General features: G+C 46.3%; 1 protein-coding gene across 1 annotated transcript; it reads right to left on the bottom strand.

Moving 5' to 3' along the window:
• Positions 1-1,912: 1,912 nt before the first annotated feature.
• LOC142652121 (cilia- and flagella-associated protein 69-like) lies at positions 1,913-13,684 on the bottom strand. The gene is made up of 6 exons (XM_075827609.1): positions 11,528-13,684; positions 3,286-3,362; positions 3,000-3,197; positions 2,803-2,889; positions 2,465-2,569; positions 1,913-2,148 (listed from the first exon to the last, which is right to left on the bottom strand). The coding sequence occupies exons 3-6, from the start codon at positions 3,033-3,035 to the stop codon at positions 2,002-2,004; spliced, it is 375 nt and encodes a 124-aa protein (XP_075683724.1). The 5' UTR covers positions 3,036-3,197; positions 3,286-3,362; positions 11,528-13,684; the 3' UTR covers positions 1,913-2,001.
• Between the last annotated feature and the right edge of the window lie 8,119 nt (positions 13,685-21,803).

The following is a 21,803-nucleotide window of genomic DNA, read 5'->3' as shown; positions in this document are numbered from 1 at the left end:
AGATAAAGAATCAGGAATACATACACCAGGCACATGACGTGCCTTAACAACCATATTAAAAAGATAAACACAGAAAAGCAAGATGCCGTAATAATTTATAAGTTGAATAAATCGTATCTAGATACGTAAACAACTCAAAAGCTCTGTCTAGGTGCTTTTTACTAAACACACTCGCTAAAATGGCAAATGCTTGAACCCAATTCCCAAAGGTTTTTGCAACTTTAGGCTTTTTATCATCCGTTTTCTCAAACCTTCTCTCCTTATCTACCGTTAACTGTTCCGGGGATAATAATGACCACAAATCAACAAAATTCACATTTCTCAATTTTTTCTCTTGTTTCCGAGGATAAATGCGTTCCCGAGGATAAATGCGTTCCCACGCCACAAAAATGTGCATCACGATTTACCGGGACCGACTCAGGCTGTGCCACGGGCGTCCCTGGAGGATGGACCGAGGGGCTAGGACCCTCCAATTTTGCCAACATGCATTTTATCACATCTAACATTTCACCCCCGCCACTAGCAGTGGCCTTACCCCAAGCAGGAATGCAGGACAACTCACCAGTCCGATGCGTAGAGGGCAGTGCATCAGGAGTCGGCACGGTAGGCAGCGGAGGAACTACGGTAACCGCAGCAGCAGGCGCAGATGGTTGTCTCTCCTGACCCTGGTTGTGGGATCGCCTGCTCCGCGCATGTCTCCAGCTCCAATGCGAACACCTGGTAAAACGGCTGTCCCTACTGCTGACAGATGACGACGAGGAATGATGACCAGACCAGCGCCTGCTGGAATGTGTCTGCTCCTGGAACGGCGTCTATAACCGCTCTGGCTACGAGAACGCTCAGGAGAGCGACTGCGCCTCCTACGCCTATTTTCCAAATTTCGACTGGACCCAGCCGCAGACGGGGAAAGGCAACGCCCATCTCGTTGGCATGTACTGCGGGTCCCACAACGCTGGCCAGCAATGGGGACTTGAGCGCCATACGTAGGCGTGCCAGGCATGCAATAAAAAAGCTCATCCAAGCTGTTAGTGGCCTGAGAACCTAGCTCATCCTGGGGAGCTACCTCAACCTCACTCCCTCCGTCGAGCTTGCTGCCTATGGGTGCCTAAATTAAGGTTCGGTGGTGCAGTGCTCACAGTGGGAGGAGAGGGAGGAGGGGGAGGTGGCAGTGGCGCAGCCTTACCACGGCCAAACCACCTAGCTATATGCCAGGCGGCTTTACTACTTGTTGCTCCCTAGGAGCCTCCAGAGCCACCCCACTGTCTTCATTATTAATACTAACAGCAGGGGAAAGCGATCTTGCGCTCCCCTGCTGGGCCCTACGCCGCTCTGCAGCTAATGCAGAGCGGTCACGTGGTACGGCAACCCCCGCCACCGGAGCTGTATTAGACAGCGCCCGGGGGTTTCTAGAAGGCGCTCTGCCTCTCTGACGAGGCAGAGCAGGAAAAGGACTCAGGCGGGAGGGGGGACGGCAGCTCCGCGCCTGCCTACTCTCTGCCAGCCCAGCCACCTCAGACGGCGGACCAGGGTTGGAAACGAGCAGGGAAGAGAGCCAGCCAGCTCCTTCCCTATCGATCTTCTCCTTCAGGAGAGCCATCAATGCAGCATCAGCCATATCTACTCTACCAGGTATGTAGGTGAACAGTCTCTAATTTTCCTTCCAAAGTCCGGAGGAGAGTCAAAGAGAAAGTGACTCCCATGGGAAACACTATTTATAAGGTTGGGAGGGTCAGGGCCCACCCTACACCCTGCTAAACCCCACCCTACCTGGGAACTCAGACTGCTGGGTAAATCCCTTAAGGGGACCATACCCGAAAGTCACCAGTTCCCACGCTTAAACAGCATGGGGGCTGTGATTCTCTATCTCTCTATGTAAATAAATATTTGTATGTAATAAGACAATGACACAGAACGGATTCCAGGATGTTTATTGGAATCTCATTTAACTTGCCCCTATAGATGGTGAAGGAGCAGGCGCTATTCTTGGTTACTGGTTGTTGCTTATTTTAAAGATTTTCGACCCCTGATTTTCTGCAGGGCTCCTCCTTGTATTGGAAGCCTCTTACGGACGAGGTAGGTGTCAGCTAGAGGACCTCCTGTAAGGTTAGATGGTGTGCTCTGCACGTGAAAAACCCGGCAACACGACACCTGCACAAACAAAGATGGAGCTTCAATTCTCAGATCTTTGTGAATTCTAGTCAGTGTAAATATAAGAGGCAGCACTAGCGCTCCATGAATACCTGATGACCCAGAGCAATACAACTAAGTATCTTCTATCAGCACTTACAGTATAGAGCTACAGCACATGTATAGAAGTAGTGAATAGAAACTACTGCACCACCTCCCACCAGACGTCATTGCCCACTATAAGACCCGGGCCTCTTGTGCCCTAACCCTAATGCCCAATGGGAGATCTGACCTTGGGTTCTGCCCACACTGGTAAACCAGAGGCAGCTCAGCTTACTGTTGTATTGGGGTCGTAGACCTCTGTGGCATGGTAAATACCCTTCTGAGGCATGTATTCAGGTCTGGAGATCTCTAGGATGTCTTCTTTGAGTTGTTTTGCTTTCTATAATAAGATAAGAGAAGTTTATGATAATAGCTGTGGATAATTCACCCTCCTTTATACTCTGGACCTACTCGATTATTCTCCATCTTCAGCAGAACTCCTGTGCACGTTTGCGCTGTTACTTAGTGACATTTATATGAAGGACTATCTTTTACAATTGTAGACACTAGTGGAGAAATCCTGGAGGAAGCTGCCGACAAGAGTTGTATTTCCATCATTATAAGAACAGTTACCTTTAGGGCTTCATAATTTGATGTTCTGGCTACAAAATCATCCCAGGATATTTGGGCTTTTTCCCGCTGTCTGACATTTGCTTTTATCTGTGGGTGAAGCAGAATACAGTAAAGAAAATGTTTTCTTATTACAAATCAGTGAGCAGAGAGACCTTTCTATTATGGCGGCTCCTGTCCATATTATACTGCAGTCTCACCGCTGCATATCGTTGTTGTTCTTCCAGGAGCTCCATTTTTTGGTGTTCTTCAATCAATTTGGATTGCTGAGCCCTAACAAGTTTGGCGACATTTTCTGTCCCTTTTTCGAGTTACTTCAAAGCATCTTTATCCTGTTTCGATGGTCGGATGTTTTCAGTTTTTATTTCCTGTCCAGTTTCTCTCCAAATGTCTGCGACCTATCAGTGTGTGATATACAACAAACAACACCAAAGGAATAAGATGTATCTAAAAGTCATATGATGACCCTGCAAATAGCACACTAACCTTAAAATCCAGATGTTTAATTATTGCACTGAGGCTGACAAAATCCAGTGTAGATAATCCAGGTAATTTTTTTAAACCTATAAAAATATCGGATTGTCCTATTAAACACTTTATAAATACAACATTAAACACCCTGTAGCTTCTAAACGATCAAAACACTGTAGAAAATATAAGAAAAACTAATAACAAATACATAAAATACTGGTGCAGATCCATGTGTACTCCAACACCACCAACTAGCCACAAAAGACATCAACATCAATTCCTCACTATTTTTAAGCTCATTCTTTGCAGTCAGTGAATGAGAACACTCTTTTTCTGCAAACTTGTACATACCTAGTCCTGCTCTCAGCTGAGAAGTGGATACAATTGTACCTAATCCAGGCAATGCTCTGTGAGCTAAACAGCCTAGACTCCAGACTGATACATTTTAGCAAACTACCAGAGAGATTTGTGCAGCAGATGCTGATGTATTGAGCTCACAGTTTTCAAAATGGGGCGTTTTATGGGGGTTTCTAATATATAGGGCACTCAAAACCACTTCAGAACTGAACTCCCTGAAAAAAATAGCTTTTTGAAATTTTCTTAAAAATATGAGAAATTGCTGCTAAAGTGCTAAGCCTTGTAACGTCCTAAAAAAATAAAAGAATGTTCAAAAAATGATGCAAACATAAAGTAGACATATGGGAAATGTTAATTAGTAACTATTTTGTGTGGTATTACTATCTGTTTTACAAGCAGATACATTTAAAATTGGAAAAATCATAATTTCTTACAATTTTCTCGAAATTTTCGTGTTTTTCACAAATAAGCAATGAATTTATCGACCAAATTTTTTCACTAACATAAAGTACAATATGTCGAGAGAAAACAATCTCAGAATCAATTGGATAGGTAAAAGCATTACAGAGTTATTACCACATAAAGTGACACGTCAGATTTAAAAAAATGGGTCTGGTCCTCAATGCCAAAATGAGCTGGGTACTCAAGGGGTTAAAGGAACTAAATAAAAGCAAACATTATGAACATGAGGTCCGTGGAGTAAGAAGCAGTCGGGGAAAAAAAAAAGAAAAACAATACATATGTCTGAAAACTCAGCGAGTCACATGTATATTGTTTGAAAAATATTATCCTCACACATATGTATATACATTTCAGTTCTTTGTGTAATATACTGATATATTTAACAAGTTCTTTGTTCATGTCGGACACACCTATGGAAGACACCGCCCCCTGGAATGCAAGAAGAGTGAGTCTGAGAAGTTACAGCTGAGAAACCGGTGGGGGGGCTTGGGTACTCCCACATCTCTGGGGAGGAGGCATGTGTCTCTTTCTGTGTTCCTTTGTTCTGAGAGCTAGACTGTGAAATTTTAATATTTCCAGCGAGGCCGGAGAGTCTAAATAAAAATTATATTTCGGCGGACCGAAGGCTGTAGACTGAGGAATTTTAATATTTCCGGTGAGGCCTGGGAGTCGTTGACCGAAAATTGTTATATAAATTACGTGTATAATATAGACTGTTAGGCATATGATTTAGTGAAGCGAAGAGAAGGGAAGCAGTATGTGAGTAAAATGAAGAAATTGATGGAAGTGTGTGGAATCCATAGAGGAGGGCGGCTGCAAGCCGGAGATTGGGCAAAAGGTATTCTGGAGAACAAAGGGAAGTTGGAAGGTAGTAAGTTGATGGAAAGTGCTTTAGAGGGATTTGCAGAACAGGAAGTTAGGAATAAGAAAGGTATTGTGTGTATTAGAAAACAGGACCAGCCGACGCCCGGTAATGGCGTCCGTACCTCATGTTGAGTGTGTCCTCATTGTGGGTGGGAAACCCCCCCCCCTCACAGCTGTGCACTGTGTTTCCAATGGGAGAGGCTGCCCCCCCTGCCCCTGATGTGGCCACACCCGCCCCAACCAAATCAGTATGAAATAATCGCCTTGTTAATTTTGTCATTTGTAGTGGTTTTTTCTATTTTTAGGTTCCATGCTAGTGTACAGAACGCTGTTCACTGATGAAGCAACACGTCATCATAATATAGAGATGGTGGCCGACAGATTGGACACTGTTACAGATTATGTGTTTGATGTTTTGAACGTAGATAATTCCTATACAATGGTGTGATGAATGATTGCAGATATGTATGTTGTTTTGCCGGCATTGAAAGTGTTAAGATTGTGAGACTAGAAGCTGTGAGAAATGAGTGTGTGACCCCCCCTCCCTCCCCCCTGTAGTGTGCTGTGTTTGGGAGGAGGAGGGGGGCTGACTGGGTGCAGTCTGCAGGGCTGATGAGACGAAGGGATTTCAATATGCACTGCTGAGAGATATATATATATCAGTAATGTCTACAAACCTAAATAAATTTCTTCTCTTTGCGCATGCGCTGTTGTTTATAAAAGTTACGATATTTATGTGTTATGATGTGATCAGATTTCATGTGTTTTGATGTTAATTCAGATGTATTAAACTATAGATACTGTGAGACATGTATGTGCCCCCACCGTTCCCTATTTTTATATACAGTTTATTGGTTTGCAGTAATTAGTGTTATCACATATTATATTTTCTGTTTTATTGAATAACTACCTACAATTGTTTTGTTTTTGATTTCACACATGAGTTATGTCATTGTAAAGATCAAATGTATTTTCGTCAGGAAAAAGTCATTTTTGTTTCAGGCTGTTGTACATTACAGGGGGTTAAACTAGTGCCCAACTTTGTTATGTTGAGATGTAGTTTTGAACTCTGCTACATTACTTTCGCAGAGTCCACAAAGGGGGGAATGGTGAAGGGACTGATCAGGTACAATTTTGGTTTGTTTTGAATTAATTAATTTGGTTTCAGGAGATCTAAAAATGTGTAAGAGAACCCAATGAGTAATCCAGATTAAATGTGTATGAGAGTAACCTAAATTTTGAGGTTTTTCTGTGTAGATGGTTCCAGATCTTTCCAGAACAGTAAATATGGCACTGGGTATGCTGTGCTGTAGTCTCCACCCAATATGAGGTATTGTGTAAGAGACCATCCCCCTCCAGCAAATTTACACAGGAGGCAGAGGTGACGTCACTCACAGATGGGTCTTTACAGATTTAAATGGGGGAGAAGGAAAAAAACAAAAATTTGTCTGGACATTGTTAATTTGATGTAAAGTTTTTAGGAATTTTTTTTAATTTGTTTTTGTATTAATCAAGTATTTGCAGAATCTGATAAAAGTGAGATTCTCAAAGTGTTCTAGATTATCAGATGAGTGTGGAGAAGTGTATAACATTTGGTTTTATTTTAGAGGATGAAGACGCCACCCCTTTGAAATGTTCTATCTATATGTGACATGGGTTTCTAATGTAAATTTGTAATAAAGAGATTTTATTATACAGTATGTACAAGACAGGATACGAGGCACCAGGTAAATTACCCAGAAACCACTCTCACCTTCTTGTTCATCTCAAGGAGCGGAGCTGGAGGTGCTCGCTGAGGCTTGTAACCTGGCAAAAGGTAAGACGGCTGACATTTACACTAACTCTAGGTATGCTTTTGGCATCGCCCACAATTATGGGCCCATTGGTAGTAGGAACTTTATTGGATCATCGGGTAAGCCAATTGAGAGAGCGAGAGAAGACAGACCTGACAACAAGCATATGTGCAGCCAAGTGTCAGTAAATTGGCTTGTCCCTGGATACAATAATGCCACCACTAGATTTGTAGCAGCCGGCATGATGTGCGCACGGCATGACATAGGTAAAACAGCAAAGGTACCTGTGAAAAGTGCAGCCCGGCCAGATTAACAGTCCCAGCGACTGCAGAACATACAACTACCCGAGGTAGAAGTGTATGACAATGTGCTCGTGTGTGTAGACCTGTTCTCAGGGGGGCCTGAAGCCCGGCCTGTATCTTCCCCACTGCAGATGTTGTGTGTAAGTGACAGGGGAACAGTGTTATCCCAAGTATTGACCTGATGTTTGTACAAGGATAAGATGTTAGCAGTTCTCTAGACGTTGTCCCAAAGTTAGTTTGTTTAATAACTGTATTTAAGAAGTGTTGTGGGAATATTAAATACTGAGGTTAAGTTTTATGTAAAGTTCTAGACCAGCCTTAGCATTGGACTATTAGTCATGCGTCAGATAAAAGGTACAGAAGTGGAATATTCCCATTCGAAAACATTTTTATTTGTTTATTTTTGTTGTAAAAGGGAAATTTTAGAGCAGAGAATTCTGTGCAGTGTATATGTGTATGTATAGATATGTATATAAAGAAGAAGAATCAGTTTGTAAATTTTAGTTACTGACCAGTGTGAACGTTTGATGTAAAGATGCTATTTGTTAATGTTTTTCTTCAAATTAATTATTTGATTAAGATCAATTAATGTTTATACAATGAAAAAGCTTGTTCTCCACAGGAAGAGTCCAACTGGGAGCGGAAGGCGTGAGAACCAGATTCTAACAGAATGTGGACGGATAAGGGAAGGTGAACCGGTAACACCCAAGGCACTCTTGATGGCACTTGCATTGATGGTGTATGACCTCACATATGCCCCAAGACTGCAAGGATCGATTTGGTAAGATCTAATTGGTATGCCCCAGGTTTTACAGCTGATGCTGCTAAATTCTGTTAGAGCTGTTTGATTTGCCTACAGAACAGTCCTGGCAGACCGGTGCCAACCTTATCATACCCGCCTCCCACGAAGAGAACCGACCTTGAGAGGCCTTCCCAGGTAGAACGAACCAGATTAGAGTAAGAAAAATAGGTTTAAGACACTTGTCAGATAAACATGTGGAATCTGTGTATGTTTCTGTGAGGTGGAAATATTCTAGGCAATCAGCTGAGATCAAGGTACAAATCCTGCTGAAAGGGTATCACCAAGTGCAAATGAAATGTACCCAATAATTACACATCTTCTAGGTGCCCTGTCCATTGGAACAGAGAAGTTTTTCCTTATATAAAGGTGTTTGATGTCATTTAAGGGCCTGACATTATTGTATGTACTTAGAACAACGTTTATAGTGTATGCGGATGATGTTATCACCAGATTAGTATTTATTTTAACAATTGACAAGAGTTGGGGGTCCCCAGCAAGTGGCAGTAAATATGAACTAAAAGACTTTTAACACGATGAACTCCATCACTGAGATGCGGCAGGCGCAGCCTGAGCCAGTACAACGCGTTTATCATGAACTGACGGCAGTGTCACAATTCTAAGCGGCCACCCAGACAAGTAACTTGCCAGAGGAAGAGTACAGATGCGGAGGGTTTGATAGTCACAATACAACTCCACTAATCCGCCTACGTGGGATCTCACCCCAGGCTCACAGCATGAGGTGCTATGTACAGCCCGGTGACGTAAACTAAAGGAGACGGTGTCGGACAGATGAGAAGGACCAAACCAAGTCCTGATGACATCAGCAAAGATCAAAGTAAAGACCAAAGACCTGAGTGAATCCGTCAGCAGGATCAAGTGTTTTGATAAGTAAGTGGCTAGGAGGGGGTAATAATAACTCCCCCACTGGACACCAACGTAGTCTGACTCCACAATTGTGTGGGTTACCCTGAGGGTGACAGTCAGTGAAGAGCAGAAGACAGGAGAAGAAGGGGACGATGATGTACAGGACTGGCAATGAACTGATGGGACCCGAAACCTGAGGGTGATAGCATGAGATTGGTGATAGCATTATGTTATTAGTTGAAGCCCTATTGTTTATAATGTCTGAGGTTTATAATTATAATGTGTGTAAATATGCCACGGTGCTGCAAATTACAATCTGAGGAGTTTTATGTGAAGGTGTGAGGTGAAGGTCACTGTGCTGCCCATGACCTGTCATATCTGCAGGGGTAAAGTCCCATTAGGACAGTAAGTGACAGTGCGACAATTATTACTGTTAGGGCAAAGCCACACGTGGCGGAATTGCTCTTGAATTCCGCTGCGGACACTCCGCAGCGTTAATCTGCAGCGGAGCCGTTTCTCCATTGACTTCCACTTCTATTTAGTAGGGTTCGTTTAGACGAGGCTGAAAATTCCGCTGCGGAGCATAGGCTGCCGTGCGGAATTTGGTATCCGCAGCATGCAATGGATGATGTGGAGTTGTGGCGGACTGGTTGCGGACTCATGGCGGAATTTCTCCATTGACTTCAATGGAGATTCTAAATTCCGCAATGAAGTCCGCAGCTGTCATGCACATGTTATGTGTGCTGCGGATGCGTCTTGCTTTTTTGACATGACATTTCTTCATTCTGGCTGGACCTATGTATTTCTAGGTCTACAGCCAGACTGAGGAAGTCAATGGGGCTCCCGTGATTACGGGAGCGTTGCTAGGAGACGTCAGTAAATAGTCACTGTCCAGGGTGCTGAAAGAGTTAAGCGATCGGCAGTAACTGTTTCTACACCCTGGACAGTGACTACCAATCCCAATATACAGCAACCTGTCAAAAAAATAGAAGTTCATACTTACCGAGAACTCCCTCACAGGCTGCAGCGGTCACATGGACTGCCGCGTCATCCAGGGAGGTCGGGCTGGATGCTGAAAGAGGGACGCGTCACCAAGACAACGGCCGGTAAGTATGAAATTCGTTTACTTTCAGTAGGGAAAGTGCTGTCCCTTCTCTCTATCCTGCACTGATAGAGAGAAGGGAAGCACTTTTACCGCAGTCCGCAGCAGCTAGTCCGCATCAATTTACTGCACATTTTGGGCAGATCCGCCGCAGAATCTGCAACGCAGATTCTGTGCAGCATTGATGCGGACAGTTGCGGAGGAAATCCGCCACGTGTGGCCATGCCCTTAATAAAAATGTAGACCGGATTAATTATATATATTACAACCAGCAGCGGTTTGTAGATTATATCAAGACAACCATCCTGTATCCAGAGGAGAATAGGGAAAGTTAGGACCACTCCGACACCTTGGAAGTCCAGGTACAAAGGGGGGTTACTCATCAGGAGTAGCTCGTCTCAAGCTGGTGAAGAAATCCAAAACCCCTACCCGCCTGATTCGAGTGGTCAGTGGTAGGTTGCTAGGCAAGACTCAGGGATAGAGTAATAATATTTTTAGGGGGGACTGTCAGGGATCATTACCATGTATATTGTTTGAAAAATATTATCATACATATGTATATACATTTCAGTTCTTTGTGTAATATACTGATATATATAACAAGTTCTTTGTTCATGTCGAGCACACCTATGGAAGACACCGCCCCCTGGAATGCAAGAAGAGTGAGTCTGAGAAGTTACAGCTGAGAAACCGGTGGGGGGGCTTGTGCACTCCCACATCTCTGGAGAGGAGGCATGTGTCTCTTTCTGTGTTTCTTTGTTCTGAATAAAAAGTTTTCAGTCTTCCTCCTGGCTGACAGTGGGAAGCTGTGTACCAAACATTTCTGTGTGGTGTACTTCTCTCCAGGCATGCCTTCAGCTTTCAATTTACAGAGGTGGTTATTCGGTGTGAAATACGGACCTGACAGAAACAGCCCTGGTGTAGACCAAAACTACAAATTCCTGATAATAGGTAAGGCAAAGACTAAGGATAGGGACCCGAGCACTCCTCCACCACACATAGAACCCATCACATTGCTAAATAATAAGAAAGATTTGGGACTGCCATAGTTCGCAGCCATGGGGACCATATCTTATCAAATTGTGTTATAGTATCTTGTCTAATGGCATTAAGTTGGTCGTAAACCAAAATTCTATTCATGCGATTTTTAACTGCTGTAATTGAAAGTGACGTCTGGTTTCACCCCTAGTAAGCAAACCTCAGGGGTTAGCTCTATGTGTGTGTTCATCACTGAATTAGCAAGTGTCATAATCGATCTCCAAAAGCATTTGACTTTCTGACAAGTCCACCACGTGTGCAGATGAGTGCCACTGAGGTGGAATCAATAGAAGGCGTTAACGTGAAATTGAAGTCGCCTCACCAAATGAGTTTAGTGTAGTCTAATAACAGGAGCCGTTCACATATGGAGAGGAAAAACGGGATAGGAGAATGATTAGAAGCATAAGAATTAACTACACATATGGTAACCCCATTAATTGTGCCCAACAGTATAATGAATCGACCTTGAGGATCTATAACTGAATTTGTAACATTGATGGGGAATGAATTCCTAAATAAAATAGATACACCCCTACACTTGGACTGGAATGTAGAGTGATGAACCTTGGAATATCTGGAATTGAAATACTTGGGGTGCGACATAGAGGTGAAATGCGTCTCTTGGAGGCATAGGATATCTAGCTTATGTGTTTCATAGTTAAGAAATGCTTACGTCTTTTAGTAGTTGAATTAAATCCCCTGACATTATGAGTTATGACCCTACACATGAGTGCTTTGAGAGGTAAGCCGTAACATGACTTCCGCACCAAGGACACCTAAAAAAACACAAAGTGTGAACAAAACAGTATGAGTACTTAAGTACATTAGTACAACAAAATCAAATTGGAAAAAAAAAACTATGTGTCAAAAAAAAATAAAAAGTGGAAATACTTGGGTTATACACATCACCTATCAAGCATTAAAAGCAAGTATCTAAGCATTAATGAAAACATTCTTATCTGTTCAAATCCCTGAGTAAAGGGTACTATATGAATTAGACCATATTGCAAGTACCTGAGATAATGAGGGTCATACTCATAAAAGAACAATATATTACATCAGAAGACCAATATAATATAAAACAAGAAGTCAACAAATTCAGAGTATATGACATTCCAAGCAATACTTAGCCATCCCGAAAAACTTAGACGACTACAGGACTGCCAGAGTCTTAGCGTGTTGGCCGATTTGTAGTGGTTCTGCCCTCCGGCTGACCCTTCCGAGTCCATGTTCTGATCGGCCGCTGTGGAAGTAATGACGGCCTGCCCTCATCCACTGGAGGGATCCCTTCAGCACGTAGAATGGTCTCGCCTTCAGCATATGTTTTTATCAGGAAGTCCTTTGCATTCATCTGGAACGCCAAGGAGAAGGGGAATCCCCATCTATATTTTATCTGGCCTTTTTGGAGTGCAAGCGTGAGAGGCCTGAACTGATGCCTCTTTTCCAGAGCGGTCGGAGCTAGGTCAGCATATATGCGCACAGTAGGGTCCAAACCCGGGAGAGCAGATAGCCGTCTAGCAGCGGACAGAATCATATACCTGGCCTCAGGGTAATGAAGCTTTAGCACCACATCTAGATGGAGATTCGGGTTCCTGGGTTTAGCAAGGGCACAATGAATTCTATAGATGCAGAAGGTCGATGCATCAGTTTGCGGCAGGAGAGCTTTAAACAGAGTGAGAGCCGGTTCTTGCAGTGCTGTAACATTTTCAGGGAGACTCCTGATTCGTAAGTTGGCTCGTCTGGACCTATTTTCAAGGTCTTCTAATTTGAGTTCCACCTGATGTATTTGAGACTCATGATCATCGAGTCGTTGGTGATCTTCTGCTACAGCATCTACCAGCTCAGCCGCTTTTTCCTCCACATCAGACACTCACTGTGCCATATCCTGAAATTGTTTGGTAAATTCAGCCACCGCTTGTTGCAATTCCTCTCTGAACAAGGATTTAATTCTGGAGAATAGGTCAGAATTGGGGTCCTCTGTGGATGAAGCAGAAGGGCTCTTAGGAGCAGAGTCTTTGGTTGCTGAGTCAGAGGAACAGGCGGGTGATCCTGGATTCGGCATATTGCCTGAAACCCTCTGGGAGCGAAAGATCTCAGGAATAGTTTGGCTAGGTGTGTTAGGTACATTCATGGAGACCCTCTTGCGGCTTCTGGTCATAGCGCTCATGCAGACAAGATGTCACGGCTGGTTCGTGGACCCACTGGGCCGTACCGTCTTGGCGGTATGGCAGCTGGCCAACAGGACGCAGGTAAATGTTTATAGTTCGTATAGGGTACCTGTGGCAGCTCAGATAGTAGCGAGGCAGGCTAGGCAGGAACTTGGCAGCAGGTGGACGTCCGGTGTGGAGAGGCAGGTCAGGCGTAGAATACAGTACAGCACGGCTACAGCAAGCATGACACTAGATTCAGGATACAGGAACAGGAAAACACTGGGAGCAGGAAACACTAGGGGGTCATTTGCAAGACAGACTAGTGATACAACAACAAGGCTCAGGCGTGGGAGGATGGGGCTGGGACCTTCTTATAGCCCAGGGTGCTCTGGAGCAATTAGCTCAAATCACCAACATGCTTCTTAAGTCTGGACTGAGCTTGTGAGCGCACCCTGGTGGTCATAGTGGAGCAGGACGGCCGTATGTGCAGACATCTCTTGAGAGAAGGGCGTCGACTGGATGGAAGGAGTTCGTGGTCAGCGACCACGGATGTTACAGTATCCCCCCTCTTACGCCCCCTCCTCTTGGGACAAGAACGAGAGAGAAACTTCTTGATGAGGGTAGGAGCGTTGAGATTCTCCTCTGGCTCCCAGGACCTCTCTTCTGGACCAAGCCCCTTCCAATCTACTAAATAAAAGGTTCTTCCTCTTAATTTTTTAATGTCCAAGATCTCCTTAACCTCGAAGGTGTCTGAAGGGCCGCTGGAGGCAACAGCAGGGCTTGGAGTCTTGGTAAAGCGGTTCAGAACCACTGGCTTCAAGAGAGAAACATGGAGGAGTTGGGGATCTTGAGGGTAGGAGGCAGCCGAAGCTTGTAGGCGACAGGGTTGATCTGCTGTAGGATCTAGAAAGGACCGAGGAACCTGGGAGCAAACTTGCATGACGGTACTCTTAGTCGAATGTTCCTGGAGGACAGCCAGACCTTTGTGCCAGGAAGAAACTGAGGTGGTTCTCTTCTCCTTGTGTCCGCCCTCCATTTCATACGATCCACCGCCAGCAGGATGGAGGATCGAGTCTGCCGCCAAATTTGTAGAAAGTCCTTGAAGGCTGCGTCAGCAGCTGGTACCTTGGATGAATCAGGAACCGGGAGAGGTATTCGTGGGTGTTGGCCAAGGACTATGAAGAACGGAGTGTTCCTTGTGCACTCGCTGGTATGATTGTTGTAGGAGAATTCAGCCCACGGGAGCAACTGTACCCAGTCATCATGTTGCCTAGAGACGAAGTGATGCAGGTAGTTCTCCAAGATTTGATTGATCCTCTCGACCTGTCCATTGGACTGAGGATGGTAGGCCGAGGAAAAGTCCAACTTCACACCTAGAAGTCCGCAGAGGGCTCTCCAGAACCTCGAGGTGAACTGAACCCCCCGATCAGACACAATATGCTGTGGCAAGCGGTGCAGGCGGAAGATGTGTTGGATAAACAGTTTGGCCAGTTGGGGAGCAGACGGAAGACCGGTCAGAGGAATGAAGTGGGCCATTTTTGAAAATCGATCCACGACCACCCAGACAGTACTGCATCCGGCAGAGAGGGGCAGGTCCGTAATAAAGTCCATAGCTATATACTGCCAGGGAGCATCGGGCACAGGCAATGGCTGGAGCAGACCAGCGGGTCTGGAGTGAGCGACCTTGTTAGTTGCACACACAGAGCAGGAGGAAACAAAGTCCATAACATCTTTGGGCAGCGTGGGCCACCAGAAATGACGGGCAATCAAATCCCGGGTCTTACGGATCCCCGCGTGACCTGCCAGTCTAGAGGCGTGTCCCCAGCGGAGGACTCTCCTTCGGTCAGCCATTCGCACAAAAGTTCTCCCTGGAGGGATGTCCCCAACTTGCAGTGGGTTGACTGAAACAATAAGCAAGTCACATTAGCGGAAGAGCAGTGAGCAGAGTGAACAAGGATTCCATAAATTCCATGGAGCAGCACAATGAAGTAGATTTTATAGCGACAGCTATAAATGTAGAGATATGTCCCAATTAGCAGTAGGCCGGCAGTGGGAGGCCCCTATATCGGCAAATTCCTCAAATTTAGGCCGCGGCTGCTGTACGCGGACTAGGCTGCAACTTCAAAAATACTGTAGTGACCGCTGAAATGCATAGAAACAATCTCTGGGCTACTGTCGCTAGGTATAGGAGCCCCAGTAAGCAGCAGGACGGCGGTAAGAGACTCAGATCCCGAACTTTCCTTAAATCTAGGCTGTGGCTTCAGATCGCAGACTAGGCCGCTATATGGTAAACGCTGCAGGCACTGCTGGGGTGGGTAGGGATACTCCCTGGGCCCCTGTCGCAATAATCAGCAGGATGGCGGTGGGAGGCTCCAGTTTCAGCGGCCTCCAAAAATTTAGGCCGTGGCTTCTGATCGCGGACTAGGCCGCAATTTATAAAATGGTGCAGGACTGCTTGGGTGTGTAGGGGCAATCCCTGGGGCCCCCGTCGCTAGGTGTGGGAGCTCCCAATAGTAATCAGGAAGGCGGCGGGAGGCTCCGGTGCCGGCGGCCGCCAGAAATTTAGATGGTGCAGTAGGCCGCACCGGCCAGCTAGCTCCCCTCCAGGAAAGTCTGGTAATCTCCGGTTCCAGATGACCCTCTGATGCCCCGGTACAGCTGAGGGGTTTGGGGTGGTGCAGCGGCAGGGATGGAGGTGAACACCCCAAAGACTATGGAGCCTCACAGAAATGCGGCCGGTCAGCTCTGTGCTCAGGCCAGGCCCCATCCAGCTGGCGGTATTTTAAGGGGTATTTACCTACATGTCCTTGGGATAGGCAGGCATACGGGTTTTCACTGACCTCTGTTATGGTCAGTTAGAGTTGGTATTTTTGATAAAGTTAATAACATGTTATTTAAATAATTATTCAAATTAATAAAGCTGTGGCCGACCCCCGGGTCAACCCCACTGTCACAGAAGTCATGTGTCGGTGCTTAATTATTAAAGGGTTACTTCATTTAGCTAGACTACCTGTTGGTTTTAAGCAATTCATATGCATACAGTCTGCTGATGCTTGTGATTTCGTTCTACCTCTCTGTGTTCCCGCTGCTGCTTGTGATTTCATTCTACCTCTCTGTGTTCCTGCTGATGCCTGTGATTTCGTTCTACCTCTCTGTGTTCCCGCTGATGCTTGCGATTTACGACCATATAAGAAAACAGCGTAGCTCGCTGAGCTACACTGTTTCCGTAAGTCCAATAGAACTGAATAGTAGTTACGGAAACAGCGTAGCTCGCATTCTACGCTGTTTCTGTAACTGCCATTTACTACATTGGGAGTTACGGAAACAGCGTAGCTCAGCGACCTACGCTGTTTTCTTCTTATTTTGGTTGGAAATCACAAGCATCAGGAGCCCTGTTCTAGAGATAGGTGCAGGTCCCAGAGGTGCTTCCTTGAGCAAGTTTTCAATCCAGTTAAAAACTATACTTTCTAAACCTATAGACCTAAATTTACCCATAAGGCATCTATGAGGGACAGAGTCAGCCTTTGCAAAATGCTCTGATGCACTGGGAGGAATTTACTGATAAAATATGGCAGCTCCACAGATTTTGTACTATTTTTTTAGGTAGAAATATAGATTACAAAATGATACAATAGTAATGATATTATTAATACACAACTCCTAACTACCGGGATATTAATAAAAACGGCTGTTCTCCCATAGACCCTAGCCTGAACGGACAAGGTCCCTCCACACCGCCACAGGAGTGAGGTGTACCCCTATACCAAGCTCCTACCCCCACCAGCCAAAGCGCCCTATCAATCGCATCCTGAAGACCTGACAAGAAGATGTCCAGACCTATGTCATTTAAGTGGACACCATCCTGCAGCATCAAACCCTTGTTATCCCCCTCCAACTGGCGATGACGCATCACTACCCCGCCTTTGGACCGAACATGATGAGACACCCGCATGTTGATCATACGTCTTGCTCTTTCTATGGCCAAATGGTTGCGAGCACCATTCCAAAGAACTCTGGGGACTATTTCTAACCACACTATGATCAATTGAGGGAAAAACGTGGAAAAGCGATCCAAATCAGCCCTCATAACCGAAATGAGCTCAGCCACTCTAACCGAGCAGAAGTCATTTCCTCCCGCATGCACCACCAAAACCGTAGGCCCGTGCGTAACTTTGCTCAAGGCAAAAACTTCAGGGAGAACCTGGAGCCATTTAAGTCCCCTAAAACCTTTACCCCCAGGCCGATATGAAGCCCGTTGTGCGGCCCAATAAATGTAGGAGTGACCCAGCAGCCACACCATAGGCCTCTTGAAACCTGAAAGAAAAGAAAAGAAAAACAATTATCAAGCCAACAGATGAGGACGAACATATCGCCATAAAGCGTCCAACTTCCAACGACCCAACCTTTTAACCTTCGAATCTGACATACCCCCAGCCTCTGCTACCGTCGCCGCGCCAATGCAGAATGAGTGGGTACCAAATTCAGACGGATTAACTCCAGCGAGGCCCAAACATTTTTTTTAAAACATTTGTAAAGAGGTGTACCATCGACGTGGAGCAAAAATGGACAACCAAGAACTCTGCCCATATATATCCGTTTTTGACCGACTAACCCTAACTCTAACCAAATCAGGCAGCAACACAACATCCTCACTAAGGCTGGATTCACACGAGCATGTTCGGTCCTTAAAGGACGGAACGTATTTTGGCCGCAAGTCCCGGACCGAATATACTGCAGGGAGCCGGGCTCCTAGCATCATAGTTATGTACGACGCTAGGAGTCCCTGCCTCTCCGTGGAACTACTGTCCCATACTGAAAACATGATTACAGTACGGGACAGTTGCCCCGCAGCGAGGCAGGGACTCCTAGCGTCGTACATAACTATGATGCTAGGAGACGGCTCCCTGCAGTGTGTTCAGTCCAGGACTTGTGGCCGAAATACGTTCCGTCCTTTACGAACCGAACATGCTCGTGTGAATCCAGCCTGAGAAGGCCCGCTACCCGCACACGCGAAGGGGAAACTGACTCGTCTATACCCAAAGCTAACATAAAAGCACGTTGAAACAATAAAATCTCATACAAGGACGTGCAGGTAGTGCTGTGCTATCTACTAGCTGCTGCAGGAGAGAGAAGGAAATTGGCCTACGCATATCAACCGATGACTTTGCCTTTTTTCATCCCTGTAGTACCAAAGAAAAAACCGGACTCTTAGTGGCACCTGCCAAACCCAACAACTTAAACGCAAAAGCTACACCCGACAACCGCTTTTGAACAACTCCCGGGGACACACCCTTATCCTGCAACCAAGACAAGAAAGCGACTGTAATGCCATGGCAATTCTGGAGAAAGAGGTACATCACCCTCCGCGCAAGATAACTATTCGCGCCAAGCCTTACCGTGACTGCTCCAAGTCGCAGGAGCAACCGAGGACTGGACCAATGGAATTAAATGTTCACCGGCAGATCCAAAAGGAAAGAGGGGCATGGGTAACCCTCCAGGTCCGCCAGAGGGTGCAGGTCCGTGAAACGATGCCACTGGAAACGAGATAAAAAATCAGCAATCTTGTTACATACACCAGGCACATGACGTGCCTTAACAACCATATTAAAAGATAAACACAGAAAAGCAAGATGCCTTAATAATGCCAGGACTGGCGGAGAACCTGAGGTAAGTTTATTAATTGCCACGACAGTACTCTCATTATCGGACCAAAACAATATCCGTTTATTACTACGCATATCGCTGCCCCATATCTCCAGGAACACAACGATCGGGAATAACTCAAGCAGTGTCACATTTTTGGTAAGGCTTATTTCTACCCAATCCCGGGGGCCAATGGTGGGCTGACCATTTTGAACCAAAAATCGCACCATAACCCAAAGACCCGGCCGCATCCGTGAACAATTCAAAATCAGAATTGCACTTCTTACGTTCAGGAAAAGATGAGAGCCCGTCATACTCTGACAAAAAAGTTTTCCACATCCGCAAATCAGCCTTCAAGGCTGCAGACAACCACACAAAATGATGAGGCTGCTTAACTCCCGCCGTCGCTAACGATAGACGACGCAAAAAAACTCTACCCATAAAAGAGGGACATGAAATAACGAAAACATTCTAACGTAGATAAACAAACCGGTGAATCAACAGGACCGACGAACAAGAAATCGTCGAGATAATGCAATAGGGCAGAATTCCCAGACTCCGATCTCACCACCCATTCCAGAAAGGTGCTAAACATCTCGAAATAACGGCAAGATATGGAGCAACCTATAGGCAAACAAAGATCGACATAATATAGCCCATCCAATTGACAACCAAGCAGATGAAAACAGTCAGGGTGTACAGGGAGGAGGCGGAAGGCAGATTCAATATCGGACTTAGCCAACAGGGCACCAGGGCCCGCCTTCTAAATCACCTGAACAGCCCAGTCGAAGGACATATAAGACACAACCGCCTCCTCCCGAGGTATGCCATCATTGACTGAATCACCCACAGGGAAAGACAAATTATATATTTGCCGGGTTCTTTTTTGGGAACTACACCAAAAGGAGAAATCCGAAGATTCTCCAAAGGTGGAGTGGTGAAGGGGCCAGCCACTCGGCCCAGGCTAACCTCTTTATCCAGTTTTTCCTGAACCACTGAGGGAAAATCCCTAACCGATTTCAGATTAGCTGAAAAAACAACAGCAGCTTGTCTAACGTGGGGAATATAAAAACCGACAGTGAAAACTTCAGTTAACATTATGGCCTCCTCTGTCCCGTGATACCTGTCTAGCCACGGGCGCATCTTTTGGACGCTCACTCATGTCCTCTGACGTACCTGAAGACACGAGTCTGGCAGGCATTTTACCTTTTTTTGAAACAGCGCAAGGCTGTATGTGAGCCACCACAGAAGGAACATTCATGTTTAAATTTACATGAGGCGAAGAACCTGCAATGACCCTCGTTAAAGAGCCAGCACGCTCCGGGTCGTCTCCCCGCCGCTGCGGACTGTACCGAATGTGCCACAGCGGCGGATGACTGAAAGGGGTTGGACGGCTTTTGAGACAACATTAGTTGAATCCAAACATCCGTGGCTTTAGAAGACCAGACGACCTCCGGCCTCAGCGCCAGACGTCGTCTGAATTCTTCATCACACCTCCACTATCCCGTGCCACCATGTAATTTATAAGCTGAATAAATCGTATCTAGATACGTAAACAACTCAAAAGCTCTGTCTGGGTGCTTTTTACTAAACACACTCGCTAAATAGGCAAAAGCTTGAACCCAATTCCCAAAGGTTTTTGCAACTTTAGGCTTTTTATCATCCGTTTTCTCAAACCTTCTCTCCTTATCCACCGTTAACTGTTCCGGGGATAATAATGACCATAAATCAACAAAATTCACATTTCTCAATTTTTTCTCTCGTTTCCGAGGATAAATGCGTTCCCAAGGGAGCCACGCCACAAAAATATGAATCACGAAATAGACCGACTCAGGCTGTGCAACAGGCGCCCCTGGAGGATGCACCGAGGGGCTAGGACCCTCCAATTTTGTCAAAATGCATTTTAACAAATATAACATTTCACCCCCGCCACTAGCGGTGGCCTTACCCCAAGCAGGAATGCAGGACAACTCACCAGTCCGATGCGTAGAGGGCAGTGCATCAGGAGTCGGCACGGTAGGCAGCGGAGAAACTACGGTAACCGCAGCAGCAGGCGCAGATGGTTGTCTCTCCTGCCCCCGGTCGTGGGACCGCCTGCTCCGCCCATGTCTCCGGCTCCTATGCGAATACCTCATAAAACGACTGTCCCTACTGCTGACAGATGACGACAAGGAATGATGACCAGACCAGTCCCTGCGGGAATGTCTCCTACTGTGTCTGCTCCTGGAACGGCGTTTATAACCGCTCCGGCTTCCCCGCTAAGAGACGCCCAGGAGAGCGACTGCGCCTCCTACGCCTATTTTCCAAATTGCGACTGGACCCAGCCACAGACGGGGAAAGACTATGCCCACCATGAGGCCCATCTTGGTGGCATGTACTGCGGCTCCGACGATGCTGGCCAGCAATGGGGACCTGAGCGCCGTACGTAGGCGTGCCTGGCACGCAATCAAAAAGCTCATCAGAGCGGTTAGCGGCCTGTGAGCCTAGCTCATCCTGGGGAGCTTCCTCAACCTCACTCCCTCCCTCTCAAACTTGCTGCCTATGGGTGCCTAAATTAAGGTGCGGTGGTGCAGTGCTCACAGTGGGAGGAGGGGGGAGGGGGTAGTGGCGCAACCTTACCACGGCCAAACCACCTAGCTAAACGGCCAGGCGGCTTTACTACTTGTTGCTCCCTAGGAGCCTCCAGAGCCACCCCACTGTCTTCATTATTAATACTAGCAGCAGGGGAAAGCGATCTTGCGATCCCCTGCTGGGCCCTACGCTGCTCTGCAGCTAATGCAGAGCGGTCACGTGGTACGGCATCCCCAGCCGCTGGAGCTGTGTTAGACAGCGCCCGGGGGTTTCTAGAAGGCGCTCTGCCTCTCTGACGAGGCAGAGCAGGGAAGGACTCAGGCGGGAGGGGGGACGGCAGCGCCGCGCCTGCCTACTCTCTGCCAGCCCAGCCACCTCAGATGGCGGACCAGGGTTGGAAACAAGCAGGAAGAGAGCCAGCCAGCTCCTTCCCTATCGATCTTCTCCTTTAGGAGAGCCATCAATGCAGCATCAGCCATATCTACTCTACCAGGTATGTAGGTGAACAGTCTCTAATTTTCCTTCCAAAGTCCGAAGGGGAGTCAAAGAGGAAGTGACTCCCCTGGGAAAGCCTATTTATAAGGG

Source organism: Rhinoderma darwinii, chromosome 5 (genome assembly GCF_050947455.1).
Source record: "Rhinoderma darwinii isolate aRhiDar2 chromosome 5, aRhiDar2.hap1, whole genome shotgun sequence".
In the NCBI taxonomy this organism is placed as follows: domain Eukaryota; kingdom Metazoa; phylum Chordata; class Amphibia; order Anura; family Rhinodermatidae; genus Rhinoderma; species Rhinoderma darwinii.
Note: the sequence above shows the minus strand (reverse complement) of the source record. Positions and strands in the feature narration are given on the sequence as shown.